This window comes from Dromaius novaehollandiae, chromosome 7, assembly GCF_036370855.1.
Source record: "Dromaius novaehollandiae isolate bDroNov1 chromosome 7, bDroNov1.hap1, whole genome shotgun sequence".
Classification (NCBI taxonomy): Eukaryota; Metazoa; Chordata; class Aves; order Casuariiformes; family Dromaiidae; genus Dromaius; species Dromaius novaehollandiae.
The window spans coordinates 7,579,543-7,594,839 of NC_088104.1; the positions used below are offsets into that span (position 1 = coordinate 7,579,543).

General features: G+C 39.1%; 1 protein-coding gene across 2 annotated transcripts in view; it reads right to left on the reverse strand.

Moving 5' to 3' along the window:
- The window catches only part of THSD7B (thrombospondin type 1 domain containing 7B), a 329,723-nt gene that overhangs the window by 149,936 nt on the left and 164,490 nt on the right, over positions 1-15,297 (reverse strand). For both annotated transcript variants that reach the window (XM_026123469.2, XM_026123470.2), the window contains exon 9: positions 2,925-3,116. In XM_026123469.2, coding sequence (XP_025979254.2) covers positions 2,925-3,116 — 192 coding nt within the window. The remainder of the gene's footprint in view (positions 1-2,924; positions 3,117-15,297) is intronic.

Genomic DNA, 15,297 nt, shown 5'->3' on the forward strand with positions numbered 1-15,297 from the left:
GTAATTCAAAGCAGCCACCCGAATTTTTTCCATAAAAGAATCAGACATTCATAGCTCAAAAGCTAGAGGTAATGCAGTCAAATCACAACAGCAAGTATTGCCATTTGAGGAAGAAAGAAGTAAAAATGACTAAAATCAAAATCTTTCTCCTCCAAGAGGGAAAATCTGGCAACTTTTGACATGGCAGAAATACATCAAAATTAAAGCTACGGGTTTTTTAAGAACTAAATTGTTGGGGCCAGAACCCGCAAGGCAGAGAGGACCTTGATGCCCCACTAAAATCAGTGGGAGCTGAAGGCACAGTGCTGCTCAGAGGGACGCTCGCCACCCTGCAGGACTGCGCCTTTTCACGTAACGGGTGACCCCAAACGGCCCCAATCAGTAACACAGAGAAAAGAAAAAGAAGGGTAGTAATTTCTTATGCAGCACACTGATTTGGATAATCAAGTCCATTACCGCCCTCTTTCTCTTCTTTTCATGAGAACGGACTGTTCCACCTTGTGTGCACTCTCTGAACGGTTTAGTACCACGATGGAGTGGAAAATGGGGAGATAAGCCAGCCTACCCAGCTAGCTTACTTTCCTGAAAACTTCTCCTTGGCAGGAAACCTGCAGACCAGCTATTGCTCTTGCATGTTTTAGCAAATGTAAAAAATGTAAAAAGCAAATAGCAAGACATCTAGCATCCATCAGACAGAAAAAAAAAAAGACAGACTATGAAAAATTTGCAGATATGCCTCTCTATATAATGCAGAGCATATTATGGCAAGTGGTGTTTTTTTGTTTTTTTGTTTTTTGTTTTTTTTTTTTTTAGGAATGCCAATGGTAATGAAGCTCTCCTAAGTAGTGGAGGGTAATCATGAGGCAATTTAACTTAAGAATGTAAGAGAAGGTATGGTCCATCCAGCCTAATATTCTGTCTCCAAAACTGACAGCAGGAGATGCCACTTAGGGAGAGCACAGGAGCCTGGCCACTCTCTGCAGCTCACTCACGGCAGCTGTGCAAGAGATGCTGGAGAGTACATCCCCACCAAGCCCTTTTAGCAGCCATTTATGGACCTGTTGTCCACAAATTGGTCTAATCCATTTTGAACCCGCTGATGCTGTCTGCCTCCGCAACCTCCTTCAGCATCAAGTTTCACAAGTTTGTTACCCAATGTGTGAAGAAATATCTTTTTAACCTGTTTTGAACCAACCTCCTCTAGTTTCATCAGCTGCCCCCTAGTCCTCATACTATGGGATCTGGTGAACGGCTTGGAGAAAAAGCCCCCAGGGTCTGGACTGGAGCCAGTCCGCGCGGTGGGGTCCAGAAGTCCTTCAGGGATGAGCACCAAAGCCACTCCTGTCGCAGTTGGTAAAGGACAAAAGAAACGGGACCTGCAGTGTCACCGGAGCTCTGCCAAAACTGGTGGCTCTCTTATGAGCTGGGTACGAGTGTGTCAGGGAAAGCAGGTAACACAGTAACTAAGGTTAACAGAATACCAGCTTAACCTTAGTACTGCCATGATAAAAATAGTAAATCCACTTCTGCTTTAGTCCCCACTCACCCGCAAGGTCTGAGCAACTACTACGTATCTCTATGCAGCTGTGTGACACTGTACGGGAAGCAATTACATTGCTTACGAGGTTCGGAAAAAGTTAGGGTTTAAAGTTTTATTAGTTAAATATTCCTTTTTGAGGAATTTGAAGTATTCAGTTCGAAGCATGCCATTTTTAGTTTACTGTTTTCAGGCTACATATTTTTAAGATCTCAGTACTTCTGGTCTTCATTTCTTAACATTAACAGCAATTCAGACTTTCCTCTACTTTTTTAATTCCATATTTATCTGTTATTTGCATTTTCTCCCCTCCATGGAAAATACGAAGAAAACTTTATTTTTCACTTGAATTATTCTCTAGCTCATACGCTTTTTTTTAGAAGTAGTTATTATCAATCTACAATTATATAGCAGTTTTCATCCTGAAGGGTTCCAATTTTCTTTACAAGTGCATAAGGATGTTTATATGAATAAAGACCATTCACATGAGTAAGAGTTTGCAAGATCAAGTCCTCACACTGCCCCAGAAACAGCAGGTGGTTTTAATGAGAATTTCCAAAATAGCATTTAACAGTGCTTGTCCCAGACTAGATTTGCATCTGAAGTGTTTTGCTGCTGGATTAGCTGCACATAGCGCTGGCAATAATAGATATTTTCTTTTGTGTCAACAAGGCTTTAGCCTATTGGACCTGTTACTGTTTTATGAATTTTTATGCACTCACTGTGGTATCACTCAAATCCTGTGTGATAAACCAACACACTCAATGAATTGCTATATGTGTACCTACAGTTGGAAGACTATAATTCTATTAAGAAACAGTTTGTGTAAAAAACTATCACCGTAACGCTGAAATGTTTAAATCCAGATAGATGATGTGTCAATGACGATCCAGGGGAAATTATATAAATCCATCAAAAACAATTTACTTACTCCAACAGAAATACAAGATCAACATATTTTAGGTTTGCAATAATAGTAAAGGTACTTTTCTATTTCCTTGTTTTCACAGCTTCCTCTCTTCTAAATCAGTAATAATATATTCCTATATAAAAACAGTTGTATGAGGAGTCTAGGTCCTTCAATAATTTCATTAGTATAGGATGCAGCTGAAGCAAATTCAGTCCAGAGCAGGCCTTTAACATTCGATAGTTTATAGGCTCAAGTAAATAATTTTGAACTGTGGCAGAATTTCTCTAAGTAACACATGCATTAATTCAAGACTGTAAAGATCTTTTAGTTGCTAGACATAAAGTACAGACAAGTACTACTTTTTGTCATCATTACAGTACTGGGGTTAGCTCTGATCCAAATACAGTTTGGCAGAGGAACACAAGCCAACTCCTTGAAGGAACAAGCAGTGACCAATCTGAAATATTTACCACTCACCCTCTGCGGGAAGGGCCAAGATAGACCTACTTCTGCTCTGATTCCCCTCAGCATTTTTACTGGAACAGGAATGGGAACACGGAGACCACTGCGACCATTCGCTGACGACACAATCTGCAGCACAAGGTACTTCGCAAGCCACCATTTCAGGACGGAGAAGCTCTGAGCAAAGGTTTTGTGGTACTTCTTCACCTGGAACAAACAAGATAAAAATAAATAAAAACATGGAGGAAGTTTAGCCTTGGCTCAATATCCATGGTCTGTATCACACAGACAGACTTTACGTTAAATGTATGCCTGTCAGTGGAAGAATATACTATAAAAGAACATTTGGTTAGGCTTTCAGGCATGAAAGTAAAGTACTCAAACAACCAACTGAGATATTTCTTCAGAAAAGCAAAAACGCAAAAAGTGCTCTGTTTGAGGTACAACCTCTTGGCTACAGCCTGCTTCAATCGCAAGGGAACAAGATGATTCAAACAGTAAAAAACTATAAAATCAATTACCACCACAAGCCCCACATTTTCCAGGTAGCTGCATGTATAGAATTTATTTTTCACAGTGCGATCTATACAGTTCCCCACAGAAGATGGTTTTCTCCCACATGCAGGCCAAAGAAGTGTCTGACAGACATTTTGGTCATTCTTCTTCAACATCACAGAATTAGTGATGCACCATTTCCAAGCGTGCTTCTCACCCCAGGAAACCCAGAAATACGGATCTGTTGGACCACCCCTGCCCCAAAAGGATATATTTGCTATTGGAGATGAACCAAGGGACTGGAAACAAGACCATCCTTCCTGACAATAAGCACCACTCTAAAACTGAGAGCAGAGATGGGAGCAGCTTACTAACACCCCGGCCATATCTCCTTTTTCTCAGGCCTGGGGAAAGGAATATACTAGTGAACACACAAGTTTCCTAGAGTGGGAGGGGAATAAAACTGCCCATCAGTTCCACGGTGAAAAAGGGATGAGACAGAGGAGACCTCAGGTGTGTAGGAGTGTGGCTTTCCACTGTTGATGTGATCCAAACATACATACTACACAGAAACCCAGATGAACGGATACACTTTTCAATGCCTATGGCCTAAAAAGCAAAGTAAAACATAATTTTATTTTAAAAATAACATAGGAAACGTCCATTAATTTTATTAATTATACTGAATTTATGACAAAAGCCTAACTGATCATATTTCATGAAAATTCATAAATGATGATTCTTTCGGCACTGAGTTACACCTAAGGCTTTGCAGATACAATTGCAGATATAATCATAGCAGAAATTAACTCTGCAAACTATGGACAGATATGGTTGACTCTGCTGCACTGTTCTCTTGCTTGCTGCTGCTGGACCCTCATGAATTTTCAATTACAAATCTGAAATTTCTTGAAGCTCTAATCGAGCTGTTTATAAGCAACAAGCTCACTCTGAATGTTACCTCTTTTGCCCTTATAATAGTCACAACACTTTCCTTTGAGGTTTCTTTAATTATGAATCCAGAAAAAAACATAATGACTATTCAGGCTCAATTATATGTAGAAAAAACTTAAAATTCATAATGGCAACAACAGAATAATGCTGGTTCTTTCACCTCACACACTACAGAAACGGAGGTGTGTAACGAGGCAGCCCAGAATGCAATTATAACTAAGAGGCTAAAATCTGTATTGCTTTTGCAGGACAACACACGCACCGGTGAGTAAACAAGAGAGGCGGCAGGCTGCTAGCAAGACTGCATCAAGCTGTCAATAGCACAGTGGTATTATCTGCGGTTGCATCCCTAAATGAAGACAGGCTTATTGCCCCTGAGGCACAAATAAAACTTTTCAAGCATATTATGAGAAGTAACAGAGAATCTAGCAGGCAATCGGACTGCAACAGATGTGTAAAAATACACATTTTTTTAATCCTCTTTTTCCCTTGCACTTGCCTATGTTCATCAGAAATGCTCAGTACGCCCAGTCATTGCAGTGCTATTCTAAATCTGCTGAAAAACAAAATCGAGACCAAAACCCTCCTTACAGATAGCCTCCAGTCCCGAGAGGCACAGGTCTACAGCTGCACGGCATTTGGCAGTCCCTGCAAACTGCGCTTACTGATTCACTCGGACTTGCCCATTACCACCACTGCTGCTTTGGATGCTCACATAACGCTGAGAACTATCTTTAGAGCAAAATAACATAAAATCCCAAATAAACCTGTAAGTCTCATTCTAACCGTCTCCTTGAGTTACTTTAGTGTCAAAATCCCTGCTAAGATTTTGACAGTTTGTCTGTATAGCAGCAGATAACATGAGGGCATCCTGGTCAGGCTTGATTTTAGGAATCACTGGTACAGCAACATCAGGAGATTATATGCTCTGGTGAAATGAACAGTAAAACATCTATCCTCCTTTCCCATCATTATATTCCCAGGAAAGAAGCAAATGAGGCATTCACACCGTCAACAGCGGGCTGCTGAGCAACAAGGCATGAGATGGGTCGCAGGCCTGGGGTGCTACCGTGGACACTGGCCACAGCAAGCACACATCGCTCCTCCTCATACATGCAAGAACCTACCTTCATTACATATGGGCTTTATGGCAAGGGAATGGCATCAAGCTAAGCGAATTCTGGATTTAGTCCGATTTTTCAAGCAATCAGATTGTATGACAGATACAGGTACTACAGAGAACCATATTTGTTGAAAGCCACTGGAGCCTTTCCACTGGTCTCATCCAACTTTATAAAAGACCTTCTCTAAGCACATACCACTCTTCTCAGAAGACAGCGTGAAACACTTTCGTCTCCTTGGGGGTGGCTTTTTTCACCTGTGAGCCTAGGTTAAAAGGAGGCACTTGTACTCCCCAACTCTGATTCCACAGATTTTAAAGCAACCATACCATGGGGAAGTGAGGTGAATGAGCAAAATCCTCTTTCCACTTATTCTACCAGGGATTTCTTTTCATACTGAGTTTATAGCAAACACCGGCAACAACAGTAGCACTGCACACAAAGGCTGCAATCCATGGTTCCTCAGCAAAGAAAGGAAGATTTGAGTTTTGTTGTAGAGAGTTTACCACCAACTGCATGAAGGTGCAATTCTACATTCACTTCTGTGATTGACTTTATAGTTCTATTCACTGTGTTCAGGTTTAATTACTAGCTTCTATTAATACAGAATTACTACATTCTTCTGTACCGGCTGCCTAGCAGAGAATTCTCAGAAAACTACTATATATTAGAAAAGGAGGCAATAATCTTTCATTTTCCACGGAAAATACTAAAATAGGATACAACTGAAATGTGCTTTATGCATTGTCAAAGATTTACAGGGGATATTACATTCTCCAGAGCTTTCTAACTGTTCACCCAGTAGCTTGAAGGTATAATTCTTATCTCAGATATTCTGAATAATCTTTCTAGAGAAGGTTTGCTCTCTCTGCTAAAGAAAACTAACATCTTTAAGCACCTAAATAATGCATCTAAACACAATATGAATTCCCCTCTGAGCACGTGTTTAGGTCTCAAGATGCAGCATGTGAAAGCAGCCACGGAGAGCAGTGGGACGGCAGATCACGTCACAAGGATCCCAGTCTTGACGGCTTTCAGGAAAAACGGGGAGAGGGATAGTACTGATAACAACACTTACAGCTTAGCTCCCTATCAGAATTTTTTGCATGAGAACTGACAACCTTGTTCCAAAGTTCTGGACTATCTTGGGTTACTCAGGAACTACATTTAGTGGCAGTTCAGTACTACTTCTGATCACTGGTCTTTCCTACGTAGAGCCCAAAGCAGGTCTCTTCATGGGAAACCGTATACTGGGTGCGAACTGCAGTGGCAGGATAAATTTGAGGAATTAGTAAATAGAGCAGTCAAAGACAAAAGGACAACAGGCAATTTCAGTAAAAAAAAAAAAATAGTTAGCTTGGACTGGATCCAACCCATCAAATCTAAGCTACCATCGGTGATGGTCACTGTCTTCATTGGCTCCCTTTGGGTATTCGTTACTTGCTCACTTCACTTTTTAATTAAAATGATTAAAACTAAATGCATAAGATAAATTCAACAGATAACATTTTCAAAATAGGAAGGATTTAATCCTGTTTCTTCTAAAATCAGGGTGTAATAATTGTGGGGAAAAAAAGACAAATATGGCATTATTGCAAGTATATTTGCTAATAAGGTTGCATTATTACCTGGTCCCTAATTTGAAATCTGGGGAAAGGTCATGAAAAAAAGTGAACAAGTGACCACCACCACATACAGAGAAATAAAATTCTGAAGGGAATTTCTGGTTCCTCTATATTCACATGAATGAAAATCCTCCCAGAAAAGAAGGAACAGTATAGAACTCTCTTTTAAAGAGCAAGCGTATTTTTCCAGAAAACTTAATTATTTTCTTATTGTCTTTTGAATTCTGAAAGGACAAGCCACTTCCGTGGTCCTGCCATTGTGAGGCATTAAATCAACAGGAACATCTCCTTCAGAGTCAGTTCAACACTAAACTGCATCTGCTTATTTTGCACAATGCCTCCCAGAAACCACAGCTCCAGCATATTATTTTCATTCTTCCCAGTGACCCAAGTACTCAGCTCCCACGACACACTTTAATTACACCTGCCACTGATGGGCCTCGTGGCTCAGGCAAAAGGTATTGCAACTCGGGAAATGCAGACTGGCAAAGAAGCCAAGTGGACTAGACAGGATAAGACTAAAGTAGCAAAAAACCAAGCCCCACTAGGCAGTAGGAACTGAAAGATGATCAACTTAATAAATTAATATCCTCCTTTTGCCATTCACCACTATACTACATTCACTTTTTTCCAAAGGAAAATTTGAAATATTCCTTGGAAAATCTCAGTTTTGCCTGTGTGTGTGTGGAGCTCTGGCCTCTGCAGCGGGAAAGGGCCAAGACGAAGGAATTGCATTTTAGCTGGCTTTGCATTGCTACCAGGAAGTACCGAAAATTTATTTTTTGCACAAATGACTGCTGCAAAAATGCTGCATATTTAATGACAATTACCAGTCTGACACCAATATTTCTCCTTCTAGCATCTGAAATTATTCTCTGGAAATAATGAAGCCGTCATCTAAAATACTATACATATCATAAAATTTTATGTCCCATTTAAATCTTAGAAAAGAATGACAATAAACTTTGATTAAATACTTGCCTGTAACAGAATAAGATGTCAACAGACAGTAGTAAATTCAGAAAAATTCATATTGACTGTATGCCAGTTTGCTGACGGCAATTGCATATCTCCTTCAGAGAAAGCAGTTTGATGACAAAATCTTGGCCTAGACATCTAATCAGCCAACAGAAATGTTACATTTAAAAGCAATAACAATCAAACTATAACAATAGGAGAAATTGGATATGGCTGCTTTGGATATACGCATGTTTTAGCAACATCACTGATTTTTCTTCCATGTTGCACTGCCAGTTTTAGAGATACCTTAAAACCTCCATAGGCTGCTGTGTTCAGCCTTCCTGCACACACTGACTTTTGGACTGGAAGACCAATTCACACTTGACTGAAATTCTTGGCTCCTGGTTGACTTTTCTTAATGTCAGTCAATAGGTAAGAACATCTGTGACAAGCGGTGTCAGTTTATCAAGGAAAGCAGCGGTGTATGGAATAAATTTAATTGCAGCAGTCCATCACTATTATCAGAACCTCGTAACAGAAAAGAAGAATGAAGTAACAAAGAAGAAGAATGGAGATAAAGATCTATTGTGAGAAAAGATGAAACTGAGAGGAAGAAAAGTCATTCACATGGGAAAAGAGGATATAGGCCCAAATATAGCCAGGATCATCCTCGGGGACAAAAAAAGAAGAAAGAAAACAGATGACACAGTCCTTAAGGATTTGAGTTGAAAAACTAAGTTAAAATGCAATTATGAAAAAATGCAGCAAGTAAAACATTCTAGACAAAAAGAAAAGAAAGACAATGAACAGAAAGAAAAAAAATGAATCCAATAACAGAGTAAGAATACACCATTAGATAAAGGAAAAACTATTTTCAACTGCATAATTCACAGTGAAGAATAAGGAATACAGAAGAAAGTTTCAGGAGAATAAGGAAACAGGAAAATAAAAAGATATGAAAATAAAATAAAAAGTTTAAAAAAACAGACACAGGGCAGTAGAGAGTAAGTTATGAGAAGAAATAATATTTCTGGAAATACATTATAAAATCACTGTAAAACATGAAGAAGTCCTGCCCTAATCCCTGCGTCACTGGCCATGACCATGTCCCTCGGCTGTTTCAAAAGGGGCAGCTTGCTTTGGCGATTATGGTGATTATGATTTGGTATGGAAAGAAGTGATACTTGTTTTTCTTTCGTTTACATCCCCTACTGCAATTTGGCCTATTTATCCCTTTTTAGTTATGTAAAGATACATAATAAAATCAACTTGCGAGTCCGAGGGATCTTCGGGGAAGGGAACGCCGGGGGGCATTTCAGCGAGCAGCTAGCAAGCCTGCAGAGAGCATCCCACCTGTAAGACTCTGCCCCATCACACAGCAGCCCCACTAACCTAGAGGTTAAAAAATGATATAGCTTGTCAGGCATGCTCCCTACCTAACACATTGCCTGCCATGTATTTCGTGTCCCACGCAGAGACGCAACTAGTCTTTTAAAGGGATTTCCTACACACACCTGCTGGGCTGGGAGTGAAAGCGAAAGAACGAATTCTAACCCGTGGATGGGTGCACGACTCCTCCCGAAATCAGAGAAATTGCTCACGTGCATCTGAGAGTAAAATTGCCTTCATTGTGTTCTTGGAGAAGAGCATATAAATTCAAGTAGCTGCTCCTGATAATTAATAGAGCACAGCAATCTGGAAGCATAAAATGGAAGAACTAAACATAATCCTTATTAATGTTCTGGGTTTTTTTCCCCTCTCTCCTCATACTTTTTCCCTTTTCTGCATTACCTCCTACTACATACAAATGGAGGAATCTACACAGGTGGCTTGATCAAGACTGATTACAATTAAGATTTATTGTTGAAATTGGTGCTGCAGTGTAACTATGAAACAGGTGTCCTTCTATTTCCTTCTCTGTATTGCTTTGTGCAAAATGTCAATCAACACAATACTGCAGAAGGCAATTACATGAACTAGTCAAATGTATTAAAATAGCATGTGCTATTAAAATATTCATTTATTTCCAAAAATTTCAGATAAAACAATCATTAGGCGTAGGCTCATTTATTCCAAGAGCATATAGAGCCCACCTCACCTTATATATTTGTACAGTGGGGCAGCACAATTTTAGTGGCAGTATTTGGGCATTTTAATTTAGAATAAGGAAGGTGGTGTTTTATTCCCGATGCATCACAGCTGTAAATTTTAAACACACTATTTTTGCACAATTCAGGTGCCATTTTCGGTCCCAGTACTCAATAGAAAATAGTAGAAGGACAAACAACAACAATGGTACGCTCCCACAAGATTTTTATGCTCTAATAAGTGATCCAAATTAAATAAATGAATAAAGTTTTGTGTGTGTGCATGGAAAAGTGCAATGCTTTTATACCCATTGTTCTGATTACTCTGATTTTTGGTCTGATTATGCTACTCTTAATGACATAGCCCGATGGCTTGTTCACGAGATCATTCAAAATCCAAATTACATTCCCAAAATAAGTGTTAGCAATTTGCCATATATTGTGCAAAAACAGAATCTTTTTTTTTTCCTAGCCACAAAAATTGCCCCAAGAGTGAGCTGTAATTAACATCAGACACTGAAATATTGTAAACAATAGTAGAGCAGAAATGGTTTATCTAAGTTGGCAAAAGTCCTGTTTCCAGATACGGTGAATGCTAATGATAATAAATAATTGCAAATACCATCTGGACTCTTTGAAAAACATCTTTCTCCAAGTCTGCAATTGAATCTCTACAAAAGAAGATCAATGCAAAAGAAAATGAAAACAGTAAATTAAAATTAGATTTATGCCAACTACTTAAAAATAAGTGCTCATTTAGAAGCAGTTAACACAAAAATGTGTTCTAGTTCAGACTCCAAGTGTGGTCTCATCCTGTAAAGCAATGCCAAGAGCTTCCAAAAATCTATCAGGAAATGTTCAGAACTTGGAGGACTGAGTACTAGGCTATTGCTAAGCTATTTTTATTTTTATCAGAAATACTAACAGTAGTTAGTATTTTACTTTGAAATTTTGTCTCTAATGGATCCACAAAACTCAGAATGGAATGATATTAAAATAAGCTCTTAGACAGCTTTAAAAAGACCAAAATAAAGAAAAAAATGCACTCAATAACAAAGAACGATCATCAATTGAGGGTCTAATTGAATGACTGAAATCTATTGCTGACAAAAGCAATAAAAAACAAAAAATACGATCACTGGTTACACCAATATTGGCATGTATCAAAGTGAACCGGGGTGGTAGGCCAGCTCTCAGATGGGTTACGTTACACTCAGGTAATACACTCTGACCTATCCTCAAACCATTTTATAATAAAAAGAAGAATGGAAGTGTATAATTCCTACTGTGTTTTGTGTAGATCATCTAGTACTTAAGATGGGGAGAAATCAAACAACGTTGGCAACCCAAAATAAATACTGTATTTTCAGCGTGCTTCTACTTGCCCACGCAGGTGGAACTTTAATTACATCACTAATAACTATGCCTACACTTACAGTCAGTGGTGCATCATTCCTTTAGTGCCATTTAAAGTGCATCAGATCTCTAAACTGCTACACCTTCTATAATCAGTTCACTGATTATACCGTAACAACAGCCTAATCCTGCTTACAATTCAGCTAGGATGGCATCAATAAAAGAATTTAAGGGAGGGAATCATTTATGATCACCTAAAACGTGCAAGGCTTATTTACAAAAGTTTCTTGTTATTCTACTGCTCCAGAAAGTTTACATAGATTTAAAGTTGATTACTGTTCTTTGAAAAAATCTATCATTTCCCCCCTTTATTCACAGCCCAAAATGTTTCAAAGTCATCAAAAAAAAAAAATCTAAGAGCTGGAATTTGTGATTATTCCTCTCACTTAACCAAAATCCCACTGTTTCCAAGAACAAATCTTTCCTAGTAGACAGTGCAAGTGAAGACCTTGTATTTGGATAGTGCAATTAAAAAGGGACAGATAACAGATCTACTAGTGTGTCAGAGGAAAATGATGTGTATCACTCCCAGCAGCCTTGAACCAAAGCCCTTGCCTGAAGCTTGCTCTAGATTTTTTGGTCTAGATAAGGCAGCATACCTCTTTTTCTTTTCTTTAGGCTGGTGAAACCATTTCCCAGGAAAATTTTCGTTCTTTTTCTCTGCTTTGATGAAAATGAATACTGTCATTTGAATGTCCACACAGCAAAATGCAACATATCCACAGCATTGGCTGGCATTACTATACTAACCTGGGATATGCGTGTAGCCACCAGATCAGCAGCTACCACAACACGAAGCCTGAGAGCCTGAGAGGCTATGCTGAAGATCCACCACTGCATCTTCTCAAATCTTGCAAAGAGTAGAAGTCCCCTGTCACTACCCCATCAGGCAGGGGTAAGGTCTGAGCTGGACCGTTACTACTAAATCAGCTGCTCACCCCATCACATAAAAACAAAAGAGAATACGTACACACCTACAGCTGCTGACCCATTTCACATCAAGCAGTGAAGCCAAAACCTGAAGACTGTGTTCAAAGACTTCTACAAAAGGCCGTTGCCCCGAAACGGTGATCTTCTCAGAGTGCCCCTCTGCTCATCGATAGAAAAAGGAGGAAGATGATAGGAGACCAAGTAAACGGACAGTAACTGGAGAAAACGGAGGAGAAGGAATTATCCTTGATGTCCAAATTTCATCAACCCAGGGTTTTCTCAAACGTACTGAAGTTGAGATTACGTGCTGAGCTAGCGTTTCAGACAAATGTAGTTCATTGAGTTGAGAGGCACCTACGCCAGCAACTGCCCTCCCGATAAATCTGTCATGCTGACCTATTGCTTCATTTGTGCTGCTCCAAAGCAGAAACAAAGACGTATGAACTGTAACAGGCCTGGAGAGATACAAACTAGTCATTCTCGAAGAGTTTTTCACCTACTGTTGCAGAACCACTATTTTAACTTTGCTATTAGAGTAAAGGAAAATACAGACTCAGTAAATGAAATTAAATGAAAACCCCTCTCTTTTTAAGCACCCTGAAGTGTCAAGACTGTCAGGAGGCATTTGGACACACTGTTCAAAAGCAAGAACTGAAACAGGAAAACTGAAGAAAATCTGATAAAATTTGGTTTGCAACCACTAAAGATTCTTCCTACGAAAAAAGCAATAACCACTCTGCAACTTAGAAAATATTTCCATTCTGATTATTCAGCTATTAAAATGGGAATGTGTCATTTTATGACAATTGCTTTCGGCAGGAAGTATTTTACACTTATATTCTCAAGGAATATGTATGTAAGGAAGAACAATATTAAAACCTTCAGATTTAATCTGTATTTTCAAACATAAGCACATTTTGACAAACTTTCTAATAGACAGTTCGAAATTCATAACAAACATGTGCATGATCACATTACTCTAATTTATTCTTTCTCTTCTCATGCACAGCAATAAAATTTTACCTTTGAACTTTTATTTATTACAACTTTTACTCAACAGAGTGCATGCACACACAGCAATATAATAAAGCTCTGCTAATTCCATACGTTATTGAAATCCTAACACTGCAAATGGTACCTTACTGTCTTCATGCATACTTAAAATTTTAATTCAAAACCCATTTCATTAAAAGGGCTGGTTAGGGTAAAATATATGCTTATTTGAAGTTTGTGCATTAATGTAGCTTAATTACATTTTATGTACTTGGAAAAAAAAATAAGCAATACTAGTGTTTAGAAGCTGTAACCAAAAGGCTTGATCAATGCTAAATAATTGAGTGCCCCATCCATCAGACTCCTAAGCACTATAAAAATGTAGAGAAGCAAAGTATTAAAGGGTAGCCTCTGCTTACCAACAGGCTGTTGTAAACTGGCCTAATTCCACAGGCAGTGAAATCAGAGGTAAAAATCCTGTTGACTTCACCCAACTGGGATGTGTTCATCTGGTAGTGGTGTAATAAGAGCTCCAAACTATGTTAAGCACAAAAATCTGGGAACACAGAAAGAATTTAGCTTGCTCATAGATATTTAAGTGTAACCCAATGAATGCCAGTGGGATGCAGAGACAAGGCTGACTATTTTCAGTATCAACAGAGATATCTGCTGTCAGATGGAAAATAAAAACTGAGGAGCCATGACAATCATGTGAAATGAAATGTTAAAATGAAGAAGGGTCATCATATAAGACTAATGGTACCTGGACAATTAAAATACCACAACTGGCAACCAAAACAAATTTTAGAAATCACTTAACTTGGTTGATATAATACAAAATGATATGGCAATACAAGTCAATAACGTAATACTTTACACAACCAACTACATGATGAAGTGCAAAAGCTGACTCAAACTGCAAGTAAAATATTTGTACAACCTCCTTTTTCTTCTGAAAGGTCACTTAGCACATTAGCTTCAGCTTCATTGATTAGAAGCCGAGATAACTGCCACTTCGATGGACCTCAGAATCATTTAGAAAAAAGGCAATGGCATGGCTTTCTGCATACAGTGTTCTCATCACATTTCTGGTAATTGTTCAATCATAGATAAGGTGGAAATAGGAAAAAAAAAAAATCTTCTTGACTTCTCCGGAAGCACGGCCAAGCAATGTTTCACACCTCCTACAGCCTGGACGGAACAGATTTCCCAGTCACCGTCAGTCATCTCAATACCCACAGGCACAAACACCTGATGTCTCTGCCTTCAGGTGAGGTCACACTGTTAGAAATGGTTTGAGCAGTGTTCCCAAACTCATGGGGTCCGTAACTGCTGTTCTCCTGGAGACAGATCACGCTAGCACGACTGAGACGCGCATTGATACAACCACACTGGTGGAACCTCAAACTCCATTTAAAATCCAGACCTGCAGCCAAACCCTGACTTTAATCTGTCTAATCACACACCTCTGAGGTGCACCAACATTTTGATCTTTGTAGAGTGTCACTCTGTTACTCAACACACGTCCCTTGCTGCACGGGCTTACAGGCCATCGCTGAGGACTAAGCCTGAGACTTTCACCACTAAAATCTCAACTGAACTACAGAAAAACTCCCCTATCTATGAGTAAACAGCAGTGACATACAGCCTCCTGAGCCAGCTACTAGAGAGACCGGCAACTGAATACATTGAGCTGATTAAACTTTTTGACTGTGAAGTACTAGAACAGGCTGGGGGAAACAGGTGAGGGTTTTATTTTAACGGAGTTAAATCAAAACCTGGCGGCGTTGATCAAAGTCAACAGAGT